Source organism: Haematobia irritans, chromosome 3 (assembly GCF_050003625.1).
Source record: "Haematobia irritans isolate KBUSLIRL chromosome 3, ASM5000362v1, whole genome shotgun sequence".
NCBI lineage: Eukaryota > Metazoa > Arthropoda > Insecta > Diptera > Muscidae > Haematobia > Haematobia irritans.
The window spans coordinates 10,381,068-10,399,296 of NC_134399.1; the positions used below are offsets into that span (position 1 = coordinate 10,381,068).

Consider the following 18,229-nt stretch of genomic DNA (forward strand, 5'->3'; position numbering starts at 1 on the left):
TCTCATCGGTCTACCTACGCTAATATAATTCATTCTGGTGCTCAAAATAATGATTCAAATGAGTTAACCAACGAAAAAATACTGGAAATCTACTTCGAAGCACTTGATGCATTACAAAAGTGCAAAAACAAGTACGATAAAATGCGAGTACTTGGTATGATGTTGAAACATGTCATATAAAACAAAACGAATATCGAAAATAAATATGTTACATTGGAATGCCAGAGGCATTTCTACTTCCTCCGCTATTCTGCAATTGGAGCACTTCTTACACAAAAATGAAATCGATATTGCATTTATTAATGAAACTTTTCTAAAACAATAAACACTTAGTTAAAATCCAAAATTACAAGATTCATAGAGAAGACCGTCGTTCACATGGAGGCGGTGTACTTATAGCCATTAGAAATTCAATTCCTCACCATCGATTACCCACGTTCAAAACATATATAATAGAAAATATCTCCATAATTATTCACATAAATAATAAACCTATAAGATGTACATCAGCTTACTGTCCAAAATATAGTCCTTACTTTTTGAGAGACATTAAAACAATAACAGCAGGAGATGCAGAATTTTTAATATTTGGAGATTTCAATGCCCACCATAATAGTTGGAATTGCTTACAAAACAATACGGCAGGGAATATTTTATTTGAATACCAGTTAAATTCAAATATCAACATAATGTATCCAAACGATTTTACGAGACATGGACAAAATGCCAATCATGTACAACCATCCATAATTGATATTTTACTAACAAATTCCAGCATGTACATATCACCTTTAGAAACACACTTTGGGGCACTGAATTCCGACCATGTTCCCATAACTTGTCATATTCTGGGATCAGCAGTAGAACACGAACATACCTTTCTACAATACAATCGTGCAAATTGGAAGGCAATCAAAAAGTGGGTTGATGCACAGTTAAAAACCCAAAACATTGCGACGGCAGTTGTGACAAGCTTAAATGTTGAAAATATTTTAGGAGTAATCACGAAGATTGTACAAGAAGCTACTCAACAAATTCCTGTAAGAAAAAAAACACCCTGGCAGAACCAATTATCAAATGTCACTCTAAACTTAATAGGTCAAAGAAACAAACTACGAAGAATATTACAAAGAAGTTCAAACAATTCAGAAAGAGTTACAATCATCTGCATTCTGAAACAGCTGAGATCCCTCATAGATCGTCAGGTGCAAAATGACAAAAATAACAGCTGGACAAAGTTTATTAAAGAGTTGCCACCTGGAAACAAAAAGTTTTGGAAACTAACTAAAGTTATTAGAGGAAACAAATCAACTGTTGGAAGATTATCGGTAGATGGCGTTGATTACTATGGTGATAAGGAAAAAGCCAATTTAATAGTAAATGTTTTCGAAGAAAACCACAAAACGACGCTAAATATGATTTCAACAATGGATAAGAAAGTTAGTATGCATGTAAAATGGCTGCAAAGACAATACAATTTAACAGACATTAAATACACAACAAAAGATGAAGTACAAACTTTAGCCTTTGGGCTTAAAAACTCAAAAGCTCCAGGAATCGATGGTATCAAGCCTATCATATTAAAAAATATGCCCGATAGCTTTTTCGTCTCCTTAACAAAAATGTTTACCTGGTGTCTAAAGAACGGTTATTTTCCTAATATTTTCAAAAAAGCAAAAGTTATTCCTATATTAAAATCCGGTAAAGACTCATCGTCACCAAAAAGCTACCGTCCGATAAGTATGCTAAGTTGCCTAGATAAAATTTTTGAAAAAATCATTCTGCAAAGACTTTTAGAGTACACTGAAAATAACATATATTATAATGCGAGAACAATTCGGCTTCCGAAAGGAGCATTCTACAGTTCACCAGGTAAAACGGATCACAAATATTATTGGCAAGAATAAAAGAAATAGAATAAGTACGGGTGTAGTCCTCTTGGATATTGAGAAGGTTTTGATGCTATATGGCACAATGGATTGGTGTTCAAGCTAAAAGAAGTAGGTGTACCACTCTATCTACAAAAAATGATCAAAGGTTTTCCCCAAGGATCGGTATTGTCACCTGTATTGTATTCAATATTTACATCCGATTTTAAAGTATTAAAAGATTACGACAAGGCCTTATACGCAGATGACACGGCAATTATTACAAGTGGGAAATTGTCAAATGCAATCATAACAAGTATATACGGCCGCAAGTTCGGCCAGGCCGAATCTTATGTACCCACCACCATGGATTGCGTAGAAACTTCTACGAAAGACTATCATCGACAATCGAATTACTTGGGTTGTGGTATCTTAAAACTTCTTAACATCGTTTTCTAAATTGTGATTTAGTCCACACATGGTATATATTAGACAAAAAAAGTTAAGTTAAGTTGAGTCTACAAATAATTACGAATCGATATGGACTTTTTGTATGTAGAGAGCCAGAATTGAAATATGGGGATCGCTTATATGGGGGCTATATACAATTATGAACTTGATATGGACCAATTTTTGTGTGATTGGGGATCGATTTATCTGAGGGCCATATATAACTATAGACCGATATGACCTAGTTAGGCATGGTTGTTAACGACCATATACTAGCACAATGTACCAAATTTCAACTCACTCGGATGAAATTTGCTCCTCCAAGAGGTTCCAAAACCAAATCTCGGGATCGGTTTATATGGGGCTTGTACGATTATGGACTGATATGGACCACTTTTGGCATGGTTGTTAAATATTATATATTACCACCACGTACCAAATTTCAAGCAGATCGGATAAATTTTGCTTCTCCAAAAGGCACCGGAGGTCAAATCTGGGGATCGGTTTATATGGGAGCTATATATAATTATGGACTGATAGGAACCAATTCCTTCATGGTTGTTGGATACCATATACTAACATCACGTACCAAATTCCAACCGAATGGGAAGAATTTTGCTCTTCTCTGGAGGTCAAATCTGGGGATCGGTTTATATGGGGCCTATATATAATTATGGACCGATATCGACCAATTTTTGCATGGGAGTTTGAGGCCATATATTAACACCACGTACCAAATTTCAACTGAATCAAATGAATTTTGGTCTTCCAAGAGGTTCCGGAGGTCAAATCTGGTGATCGGTTTATATGGGGGCTATATATAATTATGAACCGATGTGGACCAATTTTTGCATGGTTGTTAGAGACCATATACTAACATCACGTACCAAATTTCAGCCGGATCGGATGAAATTTGCTTCTCTTAGAGGCCTCGCAAGCCAAATCGGGGGATCGGTTTATATGGGGGCTATATATAATTATGGACCGATGTGGACCAATTTTTGCATGGTTGCTAGAGACCATATACTAACACCATGTTCCAAATTTCAGCCGGATCGGATGAAATTTGCTTCTCTTAGAGGCCTCGCAAGCCAAATCGGGGGATCGGTTTATATGGGGGCTATATATAATTATGGACCGATGTCGACCAATTTTTGTATGGTTGTTAGAGACCATATACTAACACCATGTACCAAATTTCAGCCGGATCGGATGAAATTTGCTTCTCTTAGAGGCCTCGCAAGCCAAATCGGGGGATCGGTTTATATGGGGGCTATATATAATTATGGACCGATGTGGACCAGTTTTTGCATGGTTGTTAGAGACCATATACTGACACCATGTACCAAATTTCAGGCGGATCGGATGAAATTTGCTTCTCTTAGGGGCCTCGCAAGCCAAATCGGGGGATCGGTTTATATGGGGGCTATATATAATTATTGACCGATGTGGACCAATTTTTGCATGGTTGTCAGAGACCATATACCAACACCATGTACCAAATTTCAGCCGGATCGGATGAAATTTGCTTCTCTTAGAGGCCTCGCAAGCCAAATTTTGGGGTCCGTTTATATGGGGGCTATACGTAAAAGTGGACCGATATGGCCCATTTGCAATACCATCCGACCTACATCAATAACAATTACTTGTGCCAAGTTTCAAGTCGATAGCTTGTCTCGTTCGGAAGTTAGCGTGATTTCAACAGACGGACGGACGGACATGCTCAGATCGACTCAGAATTTCAGAACGACCCAGAATATATATACTTTATGGGGTCTTAGAGCAATATTTCGATGTGTTACAAACGGAATGACAAAGTTAATATACCCCCCATCCTATGGTGGTGGGTATAAAAAAGATTAAAAAAGCTCTATTGCATGCGGAGAAATATTTCAATAAATGGAAAATTAAAGTCAATGAAGGCAAAACCAAAGCCATCATCTTTCCATTCAATAATTCAATAAAAAGAAATCCAACAATACCCTTAGTCATACAAGGACATGAAATCCCAATCGAAAATAGTGTCAAATACCTCGGAATAGTATTGGACAAAAAATGCTCATTTAAGGAACATATCAATGCTATATGCCTCAAAACAATACGATGTGGGAGCGCGCTCTATCCTCTATTATGCCGTAAATCTTCCTTAAATACACAAAACAAACTTTTATTATACAAATCATGTATCAGACCGATTATGACATACGGCTGCCAAATTTGGTACACAAAGGCCCCCAAAACAATTAAGAAAAAACTCCAGATTATACAAAATAAAAATTTGAAAATTATCTTCAATTTACCCAAGCAATACTCAACATTCCACTTGCATCGAAACCATAACGAAGAAACCTTCCATAATGTAATCAGTCACCTTATAAAAAGCTTTGAAGATCGCAACAGATGTTCAAATTACGAATTGATAAGGAATATACAGATGTAATAATCTTTCCAATCTTATGGCAGAAGATGAAAAAAGCTATTCACAACCATCATCTCCTTAAAATATCTTAGGTTTTTTACTATCTTTTTTGCCTAAAACTGTATCAAATAAAAAAATTGTAGTTTTCTCATAAACAAAGTTAGAATTCTTTTGTTGCAATACTTTTTAGTAAATTCTCAAAAAAAAAATTCATATACTTAACTTATATAGTCTTAAGAAATAATGTAAATATGATAGTACCACAATAAAAAAAAAAAAAAATATTGGAAAAATTGATATAATATGGCAACCCTAACAGCTACACTCCTATGATGCATCGCTAACACTACAGCAGAAAATTCTGTGTCTCCTTTAATTTTGCAATGTTGTTGCTTGTTTTCCGGTTGGCTAAATTTTTTTGATTTCCATTTTGTTCGATGCATCCTACCTCTCTTGCAATCTTCCACACACAACAACACAACTCTCTATATAACCCCAAAACCACCACTTTTAACAGCGTTTTCGTCCCGCAACTGTCGACCAGTTTTTGAGTCCATATTTATATTCTGCGACGACTGCTGCTATTTGGGGAGGAGTGGAGGTTCCCCAGCTCAGTGACTCGGTGCCATTGTGCTATTATACAAAAAAAGATATATATTGCCACTGTAGAATAGAAGGATTTTTGCTTTCAGAGATTTTTCTCCTCCATTTTTTCAAGTGGTTGTGGTTGTGCAAATTGTGAGGCATCATTCATATTCGGTTTCAGAATTGCTTTCTTCGCTTTTTTTGTATTTGGCATACAACAGTGGCAGCAGTCATGATGCTGACTTTGAAGTGTCTATAGATTTTTCGTTATATAATTCATTTTTGTTGCACAGCAAATTTATTTTTGTTAACGGATGAAATAATTTGTTAATCGCAATGGAACTCAAGTACTATGCAGCCAGGAGATTGTTATTTTGCATGGCTCTCTCTCTCTCTATCTCTATCCATTAACATTTATTGAAGTTGATGATGAATGTTTTTCCTCTTTTCGGTTTTATGCGCTGTTCTAAAAATTAATTGGGCTGATTGGAATGGTTTAGAGTGCAGTCAGAAGGAATAGGCCATTTCACTGCGAAAACAAATTAGACATGGATATTTTACGGCAATACCTTTTATACAAAGTGTAATTAGACATTTTGGTGTTTTTTTGCGAACATAATTCAAGGTCCGCAATAAACAATTGTCACTTTATTTCTTGGACTGGATATGTATTACTGGGCTAAAGCCCAGATTGCACCTCTAAGGAAATTTCCGCTACCCATAAGAAGTGCATTGGTACTTTTGCTACCAAAAACTCCGAGAAGCTTAGGCTCTTTATGAGGTTTTGCCCTGTTTCGGCGCTATAATGATGGACCCAGGGAAAATGAGTCCCAAAAACCCAAATAAAATAGAACCCCAGAAGTGGGTCAATGTTTCATTATGGGCCCTATGAAAATTAGCCCCAATAGTTGTAGCATAAACATAAAAATTGACCCGAATGTGAAATTAGGGCTCATTTTCACATTTGAATTAAACCACTCGAAGACATTCCCTGTCTGAGTCATTTCTGGCACAGATGGAGGCTTGTTTGTTTCGAAATCTTTCGACTGATCGCTTTGGTTTAGCTTCCTATGGGTCCCCATAACTCACACGGCCCTAGTAAAGACTGATTGATCCATCCACCACATCCAAACGGTTAACATTCCAAGTTTGGGCTCTAGGTAACAGTTTTTTTTTTGTCTGTTTAATATAGAAGACTCAGGATCAGTAGGGATTGTCCTTCATTTCGACCAACTCCATATCGACTATTTCCCATACTTCCTAACTTCACAAATAAGGCCGATTGGAAACAATTCAGAGACCTTCTGACCGCAAATGCAATTAGCCTAAATCGTCCATGATACCATCCAATATCTTGACATCGAGGAGTTGTACCGAGAAACTCTTTCGGCACCTATGAATAGAAGTTAGTCCGTCTCAGAATCTTTCGGTAGATGGCTTTGGTATACCTTTATATGGATATCATGGAAGCCATTGCACACCTGGGACTTGGCTTGATATGGCAAAGGTTGAATGTTCAATATAAACACCGAATAAGGCCGACTGGAAACAATTCAGAGACCTTCTGACCGCAAATGCAATTAGCCTAAATCGTCCATCATCCAATATCTTGGCGTGGAGGAGTAGGATCGAGAAACTCTTTCGGCATGTATGATTAGAGGCTCTTCCGTCTCAGAATCTTTCGGCAGATGGCTTTGGTATAGCTTTATATGGATATCATGGAAGCCATTGCATACCTGGGACTTGGCTTGATATGGCAAAGGTTGAATGTTCAATATAAACACCGAATGTCGTCTTAATCCGTCCGCCACATCTTAATCCGTCCACCACAAATTTCCATGTAGATGCCCTAGGTCTTGCCGGTATTTGATTCATTTCAACCAATTCCATACCGACTAGCATAGTAGCATAGGATGGTGCATGTAGGTCGTGGTTTGAGGATGATAAGAACTTGGAACGCTACCTTTGTCACTGCCCTGCATTTACTATGCAAAGAGTTAACCATTTTGGTGAAGAGGACCCAGCTGGGGAACAGAGATTGGAAACAAATTAGGGAATTCATAAGAGGCACAGAATTGCTGTAATAAAAGAAGAGTACCATGGAAAGAAGAAGATAGAGCGCGAATACTGGCTTAGGTGTATGTCAGCCGATATGGGACCGAGAAACTTGAATTCTCTTTTCAACCTAACCTAAAATAATGTAACCCTCATTATTGAGAGATTAACATATTTTGACATCGTTGGCTTACACACAAAAAAAATTTTTTGTGATTCAATCACGAAATTAATTGATCCAATTAATTTTTAATTGAAATGTCTTCAATCACAGAAATGATAGTATCAATTAAGAAATTAATAGAAGGTCAATTAAAAAGTTAATTGATCCAATTAAAAAATTAATTGATACTATCATTTTTGTGATTGATTTTTGTTTCAATTAAAAAGTTTGTTGTATCAATTAAATTTTTAATTGAATATTTTTTAAAACTCAATTAAAATTTTAATTGGAAAAATTTTCGTGAAATTTTTTTGTGTGTAGGAAAGGTTCAAATTTTTTCTTTCAAATTATGAATTAAAATTTTTATACCCTCCACCATAGGACCATAGGATGAGGGGTATCTTAACTTTGTCATTCCGTTTGTAACACATCGAAATATTGCTCTAAGACCCCATAAAGTATATATACATTCTGGGTCGTGGTGAAATTCCGAGTCGATCTGAGCGGATCCTCTAAAAGAAGCAAATTTCATCCGATCTGGCTGAAATTTGGTACATGGTGTTAATATATGGTCTCTAACAACCATGCAAAAATTGGTCAACATCGGTCCATAATTATATATAGCCCCCATATAAACCGATCCCCCGATTTGGCTTGCGGAGCCTCTAAGAGAAGCAAATTTCATCCGATCCGGCTGAAATTTGGTACATGGTGTTAGTATATGGTCTCTAATGACCATGCAAAAATTGGTCCACATCGGTCCTTAATTATATATAGCCCCCATATGAATCGACTCCCCGATTTGGCTTGCGGAGCCTCTAAGAGAAGCAAATTTCATCCGATGTGGCTGAAATTTGGTACATGGTGTTAGTATATAGTCTCTAATGACCATGCAAAAATTGGTCCACATCGGTTCATAATTATATATAGCCCCCAGATTTGACCTCCGAAGCCCCTTGGAAGAGCAAAATTCATCCGATTCGGTTGAAATTTGGTACGTGAAGTTAGTATATGGTATCCGACAACCATGCAGGAATTGGTTCATATCAGTCCATAATTATATATAGACCCCATATAAATCGATCCCCAGATTTGACCTCCGGTGCCTTTTGGAGAAGCAAAATTCATCCGATCTGATTGAAATTTGGTACGTGATGGTAGTATATGATATTTAACAACCATGCCAAAAGTGGTCCATATCAGTCCATAATCATATATAGCCCCCATATAAACTGATCCCGAGATTTGGCTTTGGAGCCTCTGTGAGGAGCAAATTTCATCCGAGTTAGTTGAAATTTGGTACATTGTGCTAGTATATGGCCGTTAACAACCATGCTTAACTAGGTCCATATCGGTCTATAGTTATATATGGCCCTCAGATACATCGATCCCCAATCACACAAAAATTGGTCCATATCAAATTCATAATTATATATAGCCCCCATATAAGCGACCCCCATATTTCAATTCTGGCTCTCTAGTAGAGATGTGCACGTGAGTAATATTTTACTCACGCACACGCACACTCACGACGGAAAAATCGTACTCACGCACACTCACGCACGATATTGTTTGGTAGGACTCACGCTCACGCACACTCACGAAAAGAAAATTTGTATTCACGCACACTCACGCACGAAAATGTCGTGACTCACGAAAAATACCGTGACTCACGAAAAATATCGTGACTCACGAAAAATGTCGTGACTCACGAACAATTTTTTGAGTAATTTACCTTAGCGACGTGTCTGCAAATATGAGCATTATTAAAATCGAGAGCGTTATTACACTCTTAACATCCCAGGTGTCACTAAAATTGTAAATGAATTTAACTTTTAAGCGTTTTATGTTGGTGAGCAGGATTATTTTCGTGAGCGTAAATCTTTACTCACGCACACTCACGAAGATAATATTTTCGTGACTCACGCTCACGCACGACATATTGTTTTGTTAATCACGCTCACGCACACTCACGCCGTTGCCATGAGCGTGACTCACGACTCACGCGTGAGTCACGAAAATTTTCGTGAGTCACGACAATTTTGTGTCACGTGCACACCTCTACTCTCTACGTACACACAAAAAATTTTTTTTTTCTGATTCAATCACGAAATTAATTGATTTTTTTCTGATTCATTCACGAAATTAATTGATCCAATTCATTTTTAATTGAAATGTCTTCAATCACAGAAATGATAGTATCAATTAAAAAATTAATTGAAGGTCAATTAAAAAGTTAATTGATCCAATTAAAAAATTAATTGGTACTATTAATTTTTGTGACTTTATTTATGTTTCAATTGAAAAAATTTTTGGAATCAATTAAATTTTTAATTGAATATTTTTTAAAACTCAATTAAGATTTTATTTGGAAAATTTTTGGTGACATTTTTTTCTGTGTATCAAAACCTGGGCCGCTATGGCGCATCTTCGAACTTGGCCTGCGTGCAGACAAAAAACGAATATGTCCCAAATTTCAGGACGATAGGTGACTGTAGCGTGATTACAACAGACGGACAGACGGTCACGGTTATATCGTCTTACAATTTCTCCCTGATCAAGAATATATATACTTTATATAGTCGGAAATCGATATTTTGATGTGTTATAACCACAATGACAAACTTATTATACCGCCATCATCATTCTATGGGGGTGGGTAAAAATATACGCATTAAAAAAATTATAATTAAAATTTTTTATATTAGATCTAAACCCAGTAATAATTTTTTATCACAATTTCATCGAAATATGAAATTTTAAAATTAAAAATTCATAAGAAAACCTGTCTGTAGTAGACAAGTTTCTTTGCATATTTTCAGGCGTCACAATTGTCGGCTTGATTTTGCTATGGTTTGGAAAGGAAAAAGTGTTCAAAATTTTACTACGCCCATAGAAATATGCATGAACGGCGTTCACGCTATTTTATCCTATATCTAACACATTAAGGGTCATTCATGGCGAACATGAAGTACGCCCAACCGAGCTCGAATATTTCACTTGTTTTGTTTCCATTATGTGGAACATTGCTCTGTGTAGGTATCAATGTTATCTTGTGAATATTATTGCTATCACTTGACATTGTCTATTATAACCTTCTGCATAACAATTATAACAATTCACAGTTAATTAAACTCCAACAAAACTCAAATACTCCCTCGCTACTTTAATCCTTAGGATAATATGGACAAGTGGTGTGACCAAATCATAACCCCTCCTTAGACAAAATTCCCATCTTTCCAGCTAGTTAATATTGGCAGGATAACAGAAGTTTCCATTCGCGTATTCCCCCTTCCGTTTGGATGATTATTTAGATTTTAGATTTGAGATTACCATGAAACCCATTAAATTATTGCTGGCGGTAATAAAGAAATAAAAATGAAAATAATTGTCCCAAACTTATGTCCGTCCATCTAGCATCGTTCTTCTTCTTCGGGGAATGGTGGTAGTTTTACAAACAAAAAAAAAAGATCCATTCACAGATTTGCCCCTTCCTGTGGCCTCTATTGTTGTTGTTGTTGAAAAGTCAACAACTTCCCTTTTATTTGACACTTGCTTAGATCTGATGATGTCCTTTCCACAAAGCGATTGTGAGACTCACTCACTTTTTCTGTTACATTTTTTGTGAAGTGGGTATTTTTGTTATTGTTTTGTGACACAATTTAAATAATTTGTGGTTGCATGCAAAACATCATGATCCGCTTATTACCCTTGAGATGTTTGTGGTGGCAATTTCCAAATTATCCCCACCCCTCCAAACAATAAAGGAAAACACCCTCTTTTATTTTGCTGGATTTGTGGTCTTTTGTATTTTCTCTCGGGTTATTGTTGCTAATTTGTATGATTTTGTGATTTCCATTTCATTTATTTTGCATAATATATCCTAATTTGTGATAAAGCAACATATAATTGTTAAATTACAGATTGAAATCAACAAATGATAACAGTGTAAAGGGTGTAGACCTCTTGTGCAATGAGAACAAACGACCACACTATCTGATTTATTGGGTGTTTACAAATGAATGAATGTGAGTCCATATGAGATTTTTTTATTTTCTATAGCAAGTGGATGAGATATGAATCAGAGATTTAAGGACGGTTTGCCTTAAAATTTCTCATTTTAATTCTTCAGAAAAATTCGTTATATAACATTCTTGAGAGAAAATCAAATGAAATGATAATAGACGATAATATCGTTTTATCAAAATTATACATTTTTTTGTTAAAAGTCGGTATACATATCTTGCTAAAATTCTGATTACATATCTATAATATAAGTTTTATAATGTATTTCTAGTATTAACATAAGCAGTCGATAACAACGTTTCATAGAATTTTAACTATTCTAAAAAGAAATGGATTTCTTATGATCAAACTTAAACAGTCGATAATAATGACTCCAAATTTTCGTTAGAAAATATTGCAATACATTCCTTATAGATAGCTAAAATTTTCGCCAGAGGTATATTCAAGAATATGCGATTATATTTATTTTCTATAGCTTCTAGACAACAAGTGATTGAGATATTAATCAGAGATTTAATTATGGTGTGCCCTAAATGTTGTCATTTTAAGTCTTCAGAAAAAATGTGTCATTCTTAAGAGAAAAGCAAAATGTACCGATAATACCGTTTTATCAAAATTATACATATTTTTGTTAAAGGCCGGTATACAGATCTTGCGAAAATTCTTGTTATATGTCTATAATATAAGTTTTATAAAGTATTTCTAGTAGTAGTAATTGATAACAACGTTTCATCGAATTTTCGCTATTCAATAAAGCAATGGATTTCTAATGACCAAACTTAAAAAGTCGATAATAATTACTCTCCAAATTTTCGTTAGAAAATATTGCAATGGATAGCTAAAATTTTCGCCAGTGGTATATTCAAGCATATGAGATTTTATTTATTTTCTATAGCTTTTAGACAGCAAGTGGATGAGATATTAATCGGGGATTTAAGTATGGTGTGCTTTAAATTTTCTCAATTTAACTCTTCAGAAAAACCCGATATGTACCAATCTTGAGAGAAAATTAAATGAAATGATAATGGACGATAATACCGTTTTATCAAAACTATGTATAGTTTTTATAAATGCCGGTATACAGATCTTGCTAAAATTCTTATCACATATCTATAATATAAGTTTTATAATGTATTTCTAGTATTAGCATAAGTAGTCGATAATAACGTTTTATAGAATTTTCGCTATTAAATAAAGCAATGGATTTCTTATGACCAAACTTCCAAAAAATCGATAATAATGACTCTCGAAATTTTCGTTAGAAAATATTTCAACACATTCCTTATGGATAGCTAAAATTTTCGCCAGAGGTATATTCCAGAATGTGAGATGTTATTTATTTTCTATAGCTTCTAGACAACAAGTAGATGAGATATTAATCGGAGATTTAAGTATGGTGTGCCTCAAATTTTCTCATTTTAATTCTTCAGAAAAATCCGTTACATAACATTCTTGAGAGAAAATCAGACGAAATGATAATGGACGATAATACCGTTTTATCAAAATTATGCATATTTTTGATAAAGACCGGTATACAGATCTTTGCGAAAATTCCTATTATATGTCTATAATATAAGTTTTATAATGTATTTCTAGTATTAGCATAAGTATTCGATAACAACGTTTCATCGAATTTTCGCTATTCAATAAAGCAATGGATTTCTAATGACCAAACTTCCATAAAATCGGTAATAATGACTCTCGAAATTTTCGTTAGAAAATATTGCAACACATTCCTTATGGATAGCTAAAATTTTCGCCAGTGGTATATTCAAGCATATGAGATTTTATTTATTTCTATAGCTTTTAGACAGCAAGTGGATGAGATATTAATCGGGGATTTAAGTATGGTGTGCTTTAAATTTTCTCAATTTAACTCTTCAGAAAAACCCGATATGTACCAATCTTGAGAGAAAATTAAATGAAATGATAATGGACGATAATACCGTTTTATCAAAACTATGTATAGTTTTTATAAATGCCGGTATACAGATCTTGCTAAAATTCTTATCACATATCTATAATATAAGTTTTATAATGTATTTCTAGTATTAGCATAAGTAGTCGATAGAATTTTCGCTATTATATAAAACAATGGATTTCTTATGATCACACTTAAAAGTCGATAATAATGTTCTCAACATTTTCGTTATTGCAACACATTCCTTATGGGTATCTAAAATTTTCATCAGACGTAGATTCTAGAATATGAGATTTTATTTATTTTCTATAGCTTCTATACAACAAGTGGATGAGATATAAATCAGAGATTTAATTATGGTGTGCCTTAAATTTTCTCATTTTAATTCTTCAGAAAACCCCGGTATGTACCACTCATGAGAGAAAATTAAATGAACTCATAATGGACGATTAGACCGTCTTATCAAAATTATATGATACCATACATAATTTCGGTAAAGGCCGATATACAGATCTTGCGAAAATACTTATTATATTCCTATAATATAATTTTTATAATGTGTTAGTTAGTAAGCAGTCGATACAACCCCTCACATAATTTTCGCTATTAAATAAACCAATGTATTTTTCATTACAAAACTTTCAAAAAATCGATGATAATTAACCGCGAAATTTTCGTTAGAAAATATAGCAAAACATTTCTCATGGGTATCTAAAATTTTCACCAGAGGTATTCAAGAATCTTGTGATCATGGACAAGAATATTAAGGCTAGGAAGATATTATCGATTCTTATTACATTCCTGTAATATAATTTTTTATTATGTATTTCTAGTGTTGGCGTTTGTAGTCGATAACACCGTAACACATAATTTTTCGCTATTAAATAAAAAAATGTATTTCTTATGACCCAATTTAAAAAAAATCGATAATACTGACTCACGAAATGTTCGTAACAAAATATAGCAACACATTTCTTATCTAAAACTTTCGCCAGAAGTATAAAGAAAAATTCGTGACTATCGACAAGAATCTTTAGATCATTACACATCTCTGGCTATAGGCAGTATACTCATAACAAATACATAGGATTAACTACGGGAATAATCGCGAGGACGATATTATCGATTCTTATTTATTCCTATGATATAATTTTTTATTATGTATTTTAGTGTCGGCATACACGGTCGATAACAACCCCTCGCAGAATTTTCGCTATTAAATAAAACAGTGTATGCTTATGATCAAACTTTAAAAAGTCGATAATAACGACTCCGGATTTTTTTAGAAAATATAGCAACACATTTCTTATTATTAAAAATTTTCGCCAGAGGCCCTGTACACACCTCTGGCTATAGCCAGTATACCCATAACAAATATATAGGAAGTTTAACCACGGGATTAGTCGTGAGGACAATGTTATCGACCATTTGTATTTCCCCCAATGTTTGCCATTGGTTATGTAACAGGAATTTGAGCCTATATGATATTTATTTTTTTTATTTTGGAGTCAAAATAAATACGGAATATTAGCGGGAAAATGTCCTAGCGACAATATTTGAACCCTGGACAGACAAAAATTCCAGCCGGACATTCCAAACGACCAAAATACAGTTTATATCAAAAATAAAATTAGGCGTCGTCATTTCGACGAAGGATGACTGTCTAGGGTTAACTACGGTAATATTCGTTAGGGCGATATTATCGACAGTTTGCATTATCCCCAATGTTTGCCATTGGTTATGTAACAGGAATGTGAACCTATATGACTTTTATTTTTTATTTTGGAGTCAAATATATACGGAAAATTATCGGGAAAATGTCCCGACAGTTTTGAAGCCCTGGACAGACAAAAATTCCAACTGGGCATTCCAACACGACTCAGCAACATCGCCCTAAACACGAGTGAACAAAGAATGACTTATGCGCTTTACAGACTATCAGTTATTCCGGACGGAATGTCGGTGTTTGTAAAGAATCTTACAATGTGTCGAATCGATACGACTTGTCGGCGATGACTAAATAATCGGTAAATGTGTTATCGATCCCATAAACATGCAGCAGTATTGATTATGCCTTCGGACTTAACTTATAATGTGCACAATATATGGGATGTGTTCGACACGAGCACTGTTGTCCGGAATAACTGATAGTCTGCAAAGCGCATTAAACTGGAGGTTCCTCGCATCAATTTTAACGTTAGACTTTTACGTCTACAGCATTTTGTAGAGTAAGATTGGGACTAAAAATATCAAAGTGTGGATTGAGGCATAGCCGGTACCGCGAACTACTTTTGAGCAACGTGTGATGGCTTTGTCGGCCGTTTGAATGTGTCAAATACCGTAGAGTCACCCATTATTTGCTGGCGAAAATTTCGTTAGGACAACAGTATCGGTTATTTACATTTTCTGCATTATCGACACATAACTAAAATGCATTGAAAGATGTGAGTCCATATGACTCTTTTTATTTTGAAGTCAAAATATATACGGAATATTATGAGGACAACGACCTAACAACAGTATTAAAGCCCTGGACAAAGACAAAATTTGCAGCCAGACATCCCAACACGACTCAGCTACATCAAACTAAGCCCGAGTGAACCACATAACTGCGTTATCGATATGTAACTAAAATGTTTTGAAAAATTGTTAAGTCAATTTTATCCGTTATTAAATTGCTTTCGCATACGAAATACATGGCAGATCTACATTATCGACATCGAAATAAAATTTCCACTAGTGATATATACATCGAGCTACAAGAAATATATGACAAAAGTTATCATTAGAATTTATACAGAATTTCCTCTACAGATGCAGTGTGCAAATTAGACTTGGTGCTGGCCTAAACACATAAATGAAAATAGATTTCCTTATAGAAGTATTTCATTTATAGAATACATAATAAAAATATTATTTCTCCGTATCTTTTGTAAATATTATCATTATTTTTAATTACAACATTATGAGTGCTGTAGATATGTATTAAAATGACTAACACAGGGAGCTCTTATATAAAACCATGTACATGCATACATAACATTGCTAAAGCAACTAAGTGACTTCAGTGAGTGAGTGAAATTAAACCCAGAAAAATAAGTCTGTCTCACAAGTCTCACTCTAAACACTTGGCAAAAAACTTTCGTTTACATGTCGATAAATTAATTTTACATAGTTTACCCTCAAAACAAAAATGGTAGCCATTTTCAGGGCTTTTAAACATGGAAAAAACGAAAGTTAGCCACTTGCTAGTGAATAAAAATTAGTACGGCATTATCGACTTATACATTTTCTTCTATAAAACTCGATATGCACCCCTAGCGGAAATGTTACTGCCCTAAGAAATGCACTTATAAGAAAAAATCAGTGAGGTGTTGTTATCGACTTTTTGGTTTTTATACTCATAGTAATAAATAGGGCTGTTTTCTTTTAGCACTGAATGCAACATTTATATGGGCTATCCAGAACATCGTTGCACTGGTGTTCTATCCAGAACATCTCATCAGTGCAAGTCGCGCCGATATTGCCAGATTGTATTTTGATAAAGTGAAGCTTCTTCGATTCACAATAGCAATTTATTGTGACTAATTTATCGAAAAACATGAAATTCAAAGTGGTACAGTGTCATAAATAATCCCAGCAGTAAATATTTATTACTATTTGGGCACTTGATACATTAAAAATGCAAGATTTCACCTCTTTTCTGTGATTGTTTTTAAACAGCTGATGACAGTGTTGCATATTTTTGGAGATGTCCTGGATAAACGAGTACTCTGTTTTCTTTTAGTCCTTCACGGCTTAGGGTATCCAGTGCTAAAAGAAAACAGCCCTAATATCAAAACTGTTTTATTGACATACAAACGAAATTTCCACCGGAGATGCATACCGGCCATATCTAGTGAAAAATTTTTTAGTAAGATGTTATCGATTTACACGGAATTTTCATTAGCAAATATAGCAACAATTTCTTATAAATAGCGAAAATTTCGCTAGAGATGCATACCTGCCTTAAGAAATACATGTCAAACTGCCTTATTGCCAAGCAATCACGGTTGCCAATCGAGCCAAAAATAATCTACCAAAATTTGAAGAAAAAATATTATCTATTTTATTTCTATAGAAAATTTTGTTAAAATTTTATTTCTATAGAAAATTTTGAAAAATTTTATTTCTATAGAAAATTTTGTTAAAAATTTTATTTCTATAGAAAATTTAGAAAAATTTTATTTCTATAGAAAATTTAGAAAAATTTTCTAAAATTTTGTTTTAATAGAAAATTTTTCTTCCTTGAGAAAATTTTGTCAAAATTTTATTTCTATAGAAAATTTTGTCAAAATGTTATTTCTTTAGAAAATTGTGTTAAATCTTTATTTCTATAGAAAATTTTGTCAACATTTTATTTCTATGGAAAATTCTGCCTAAATTTTTATTTTCTTAGAAAATTTTGTCAAAATTTTATTTCTATAGAAAATTTTGTCAAAATTTTATTTCTATAGACAATTTTGTCAAAATTTTATTTCTATAGAAAATTTTGTCAAAATTTTATTTCTATAGAAAATTTTGTCAAAATTTTATTTCTATAGAAAATTTTGTCAAAATTTTATTTCTATAGAAAATTTTGTCAAAATTTTATTTCTATAGAAAATTTTGTCAAAATTTTATTTCTATAGAAAATTTTGTCAACATTTTATTTCTATAGAAAATTTTGCCAACATTTTATTTCTATAGAAAATTGTGTCAAA

The 18,229-nt window shown here is 33.9% G+C and overlaps 1 protein-coding gene across 1 annotated transcript; it reads left to right on the top strand.

Moving 5' to 3' along the window:
• LOC142229041 (uncharacterized) lies at positions 1-1,282 on the top strand. The gene is made up of 2 exons (XM_075299579.1): positions 1-1,040; positions 1,099-1,282. Exons 1-2 carry the CDS (start codon positions 690-692, stop codon positions 1,174-1,176), a joined length of 429 nt encoding a protein of 142 aa, XP_075155694.1. The 5' UTR covers positions 1-689; the 3' UTR covers positions 1,177-1,282.
• The last annotated feature ends 16,947 nt before the right edge of the window (positions 1,283-18,229 follow it).

Bases quoted from the DNA above. Each gene is read 5' to 3' on its own strand.
- LOC142229041 (XM_075299579.1), top strand. From the start codon at position 690: ATGTATCCAAACGATTTTACGAGACATGGACAAAATGCCAATCATGTA. The intron at 1,041-1,098 runs GTAAGAAAAAAA...TAAACTTAATAG, and splicing joins AAGCTACTCAACAAATTCCT to GTCAAAGAAACAAACTACGA.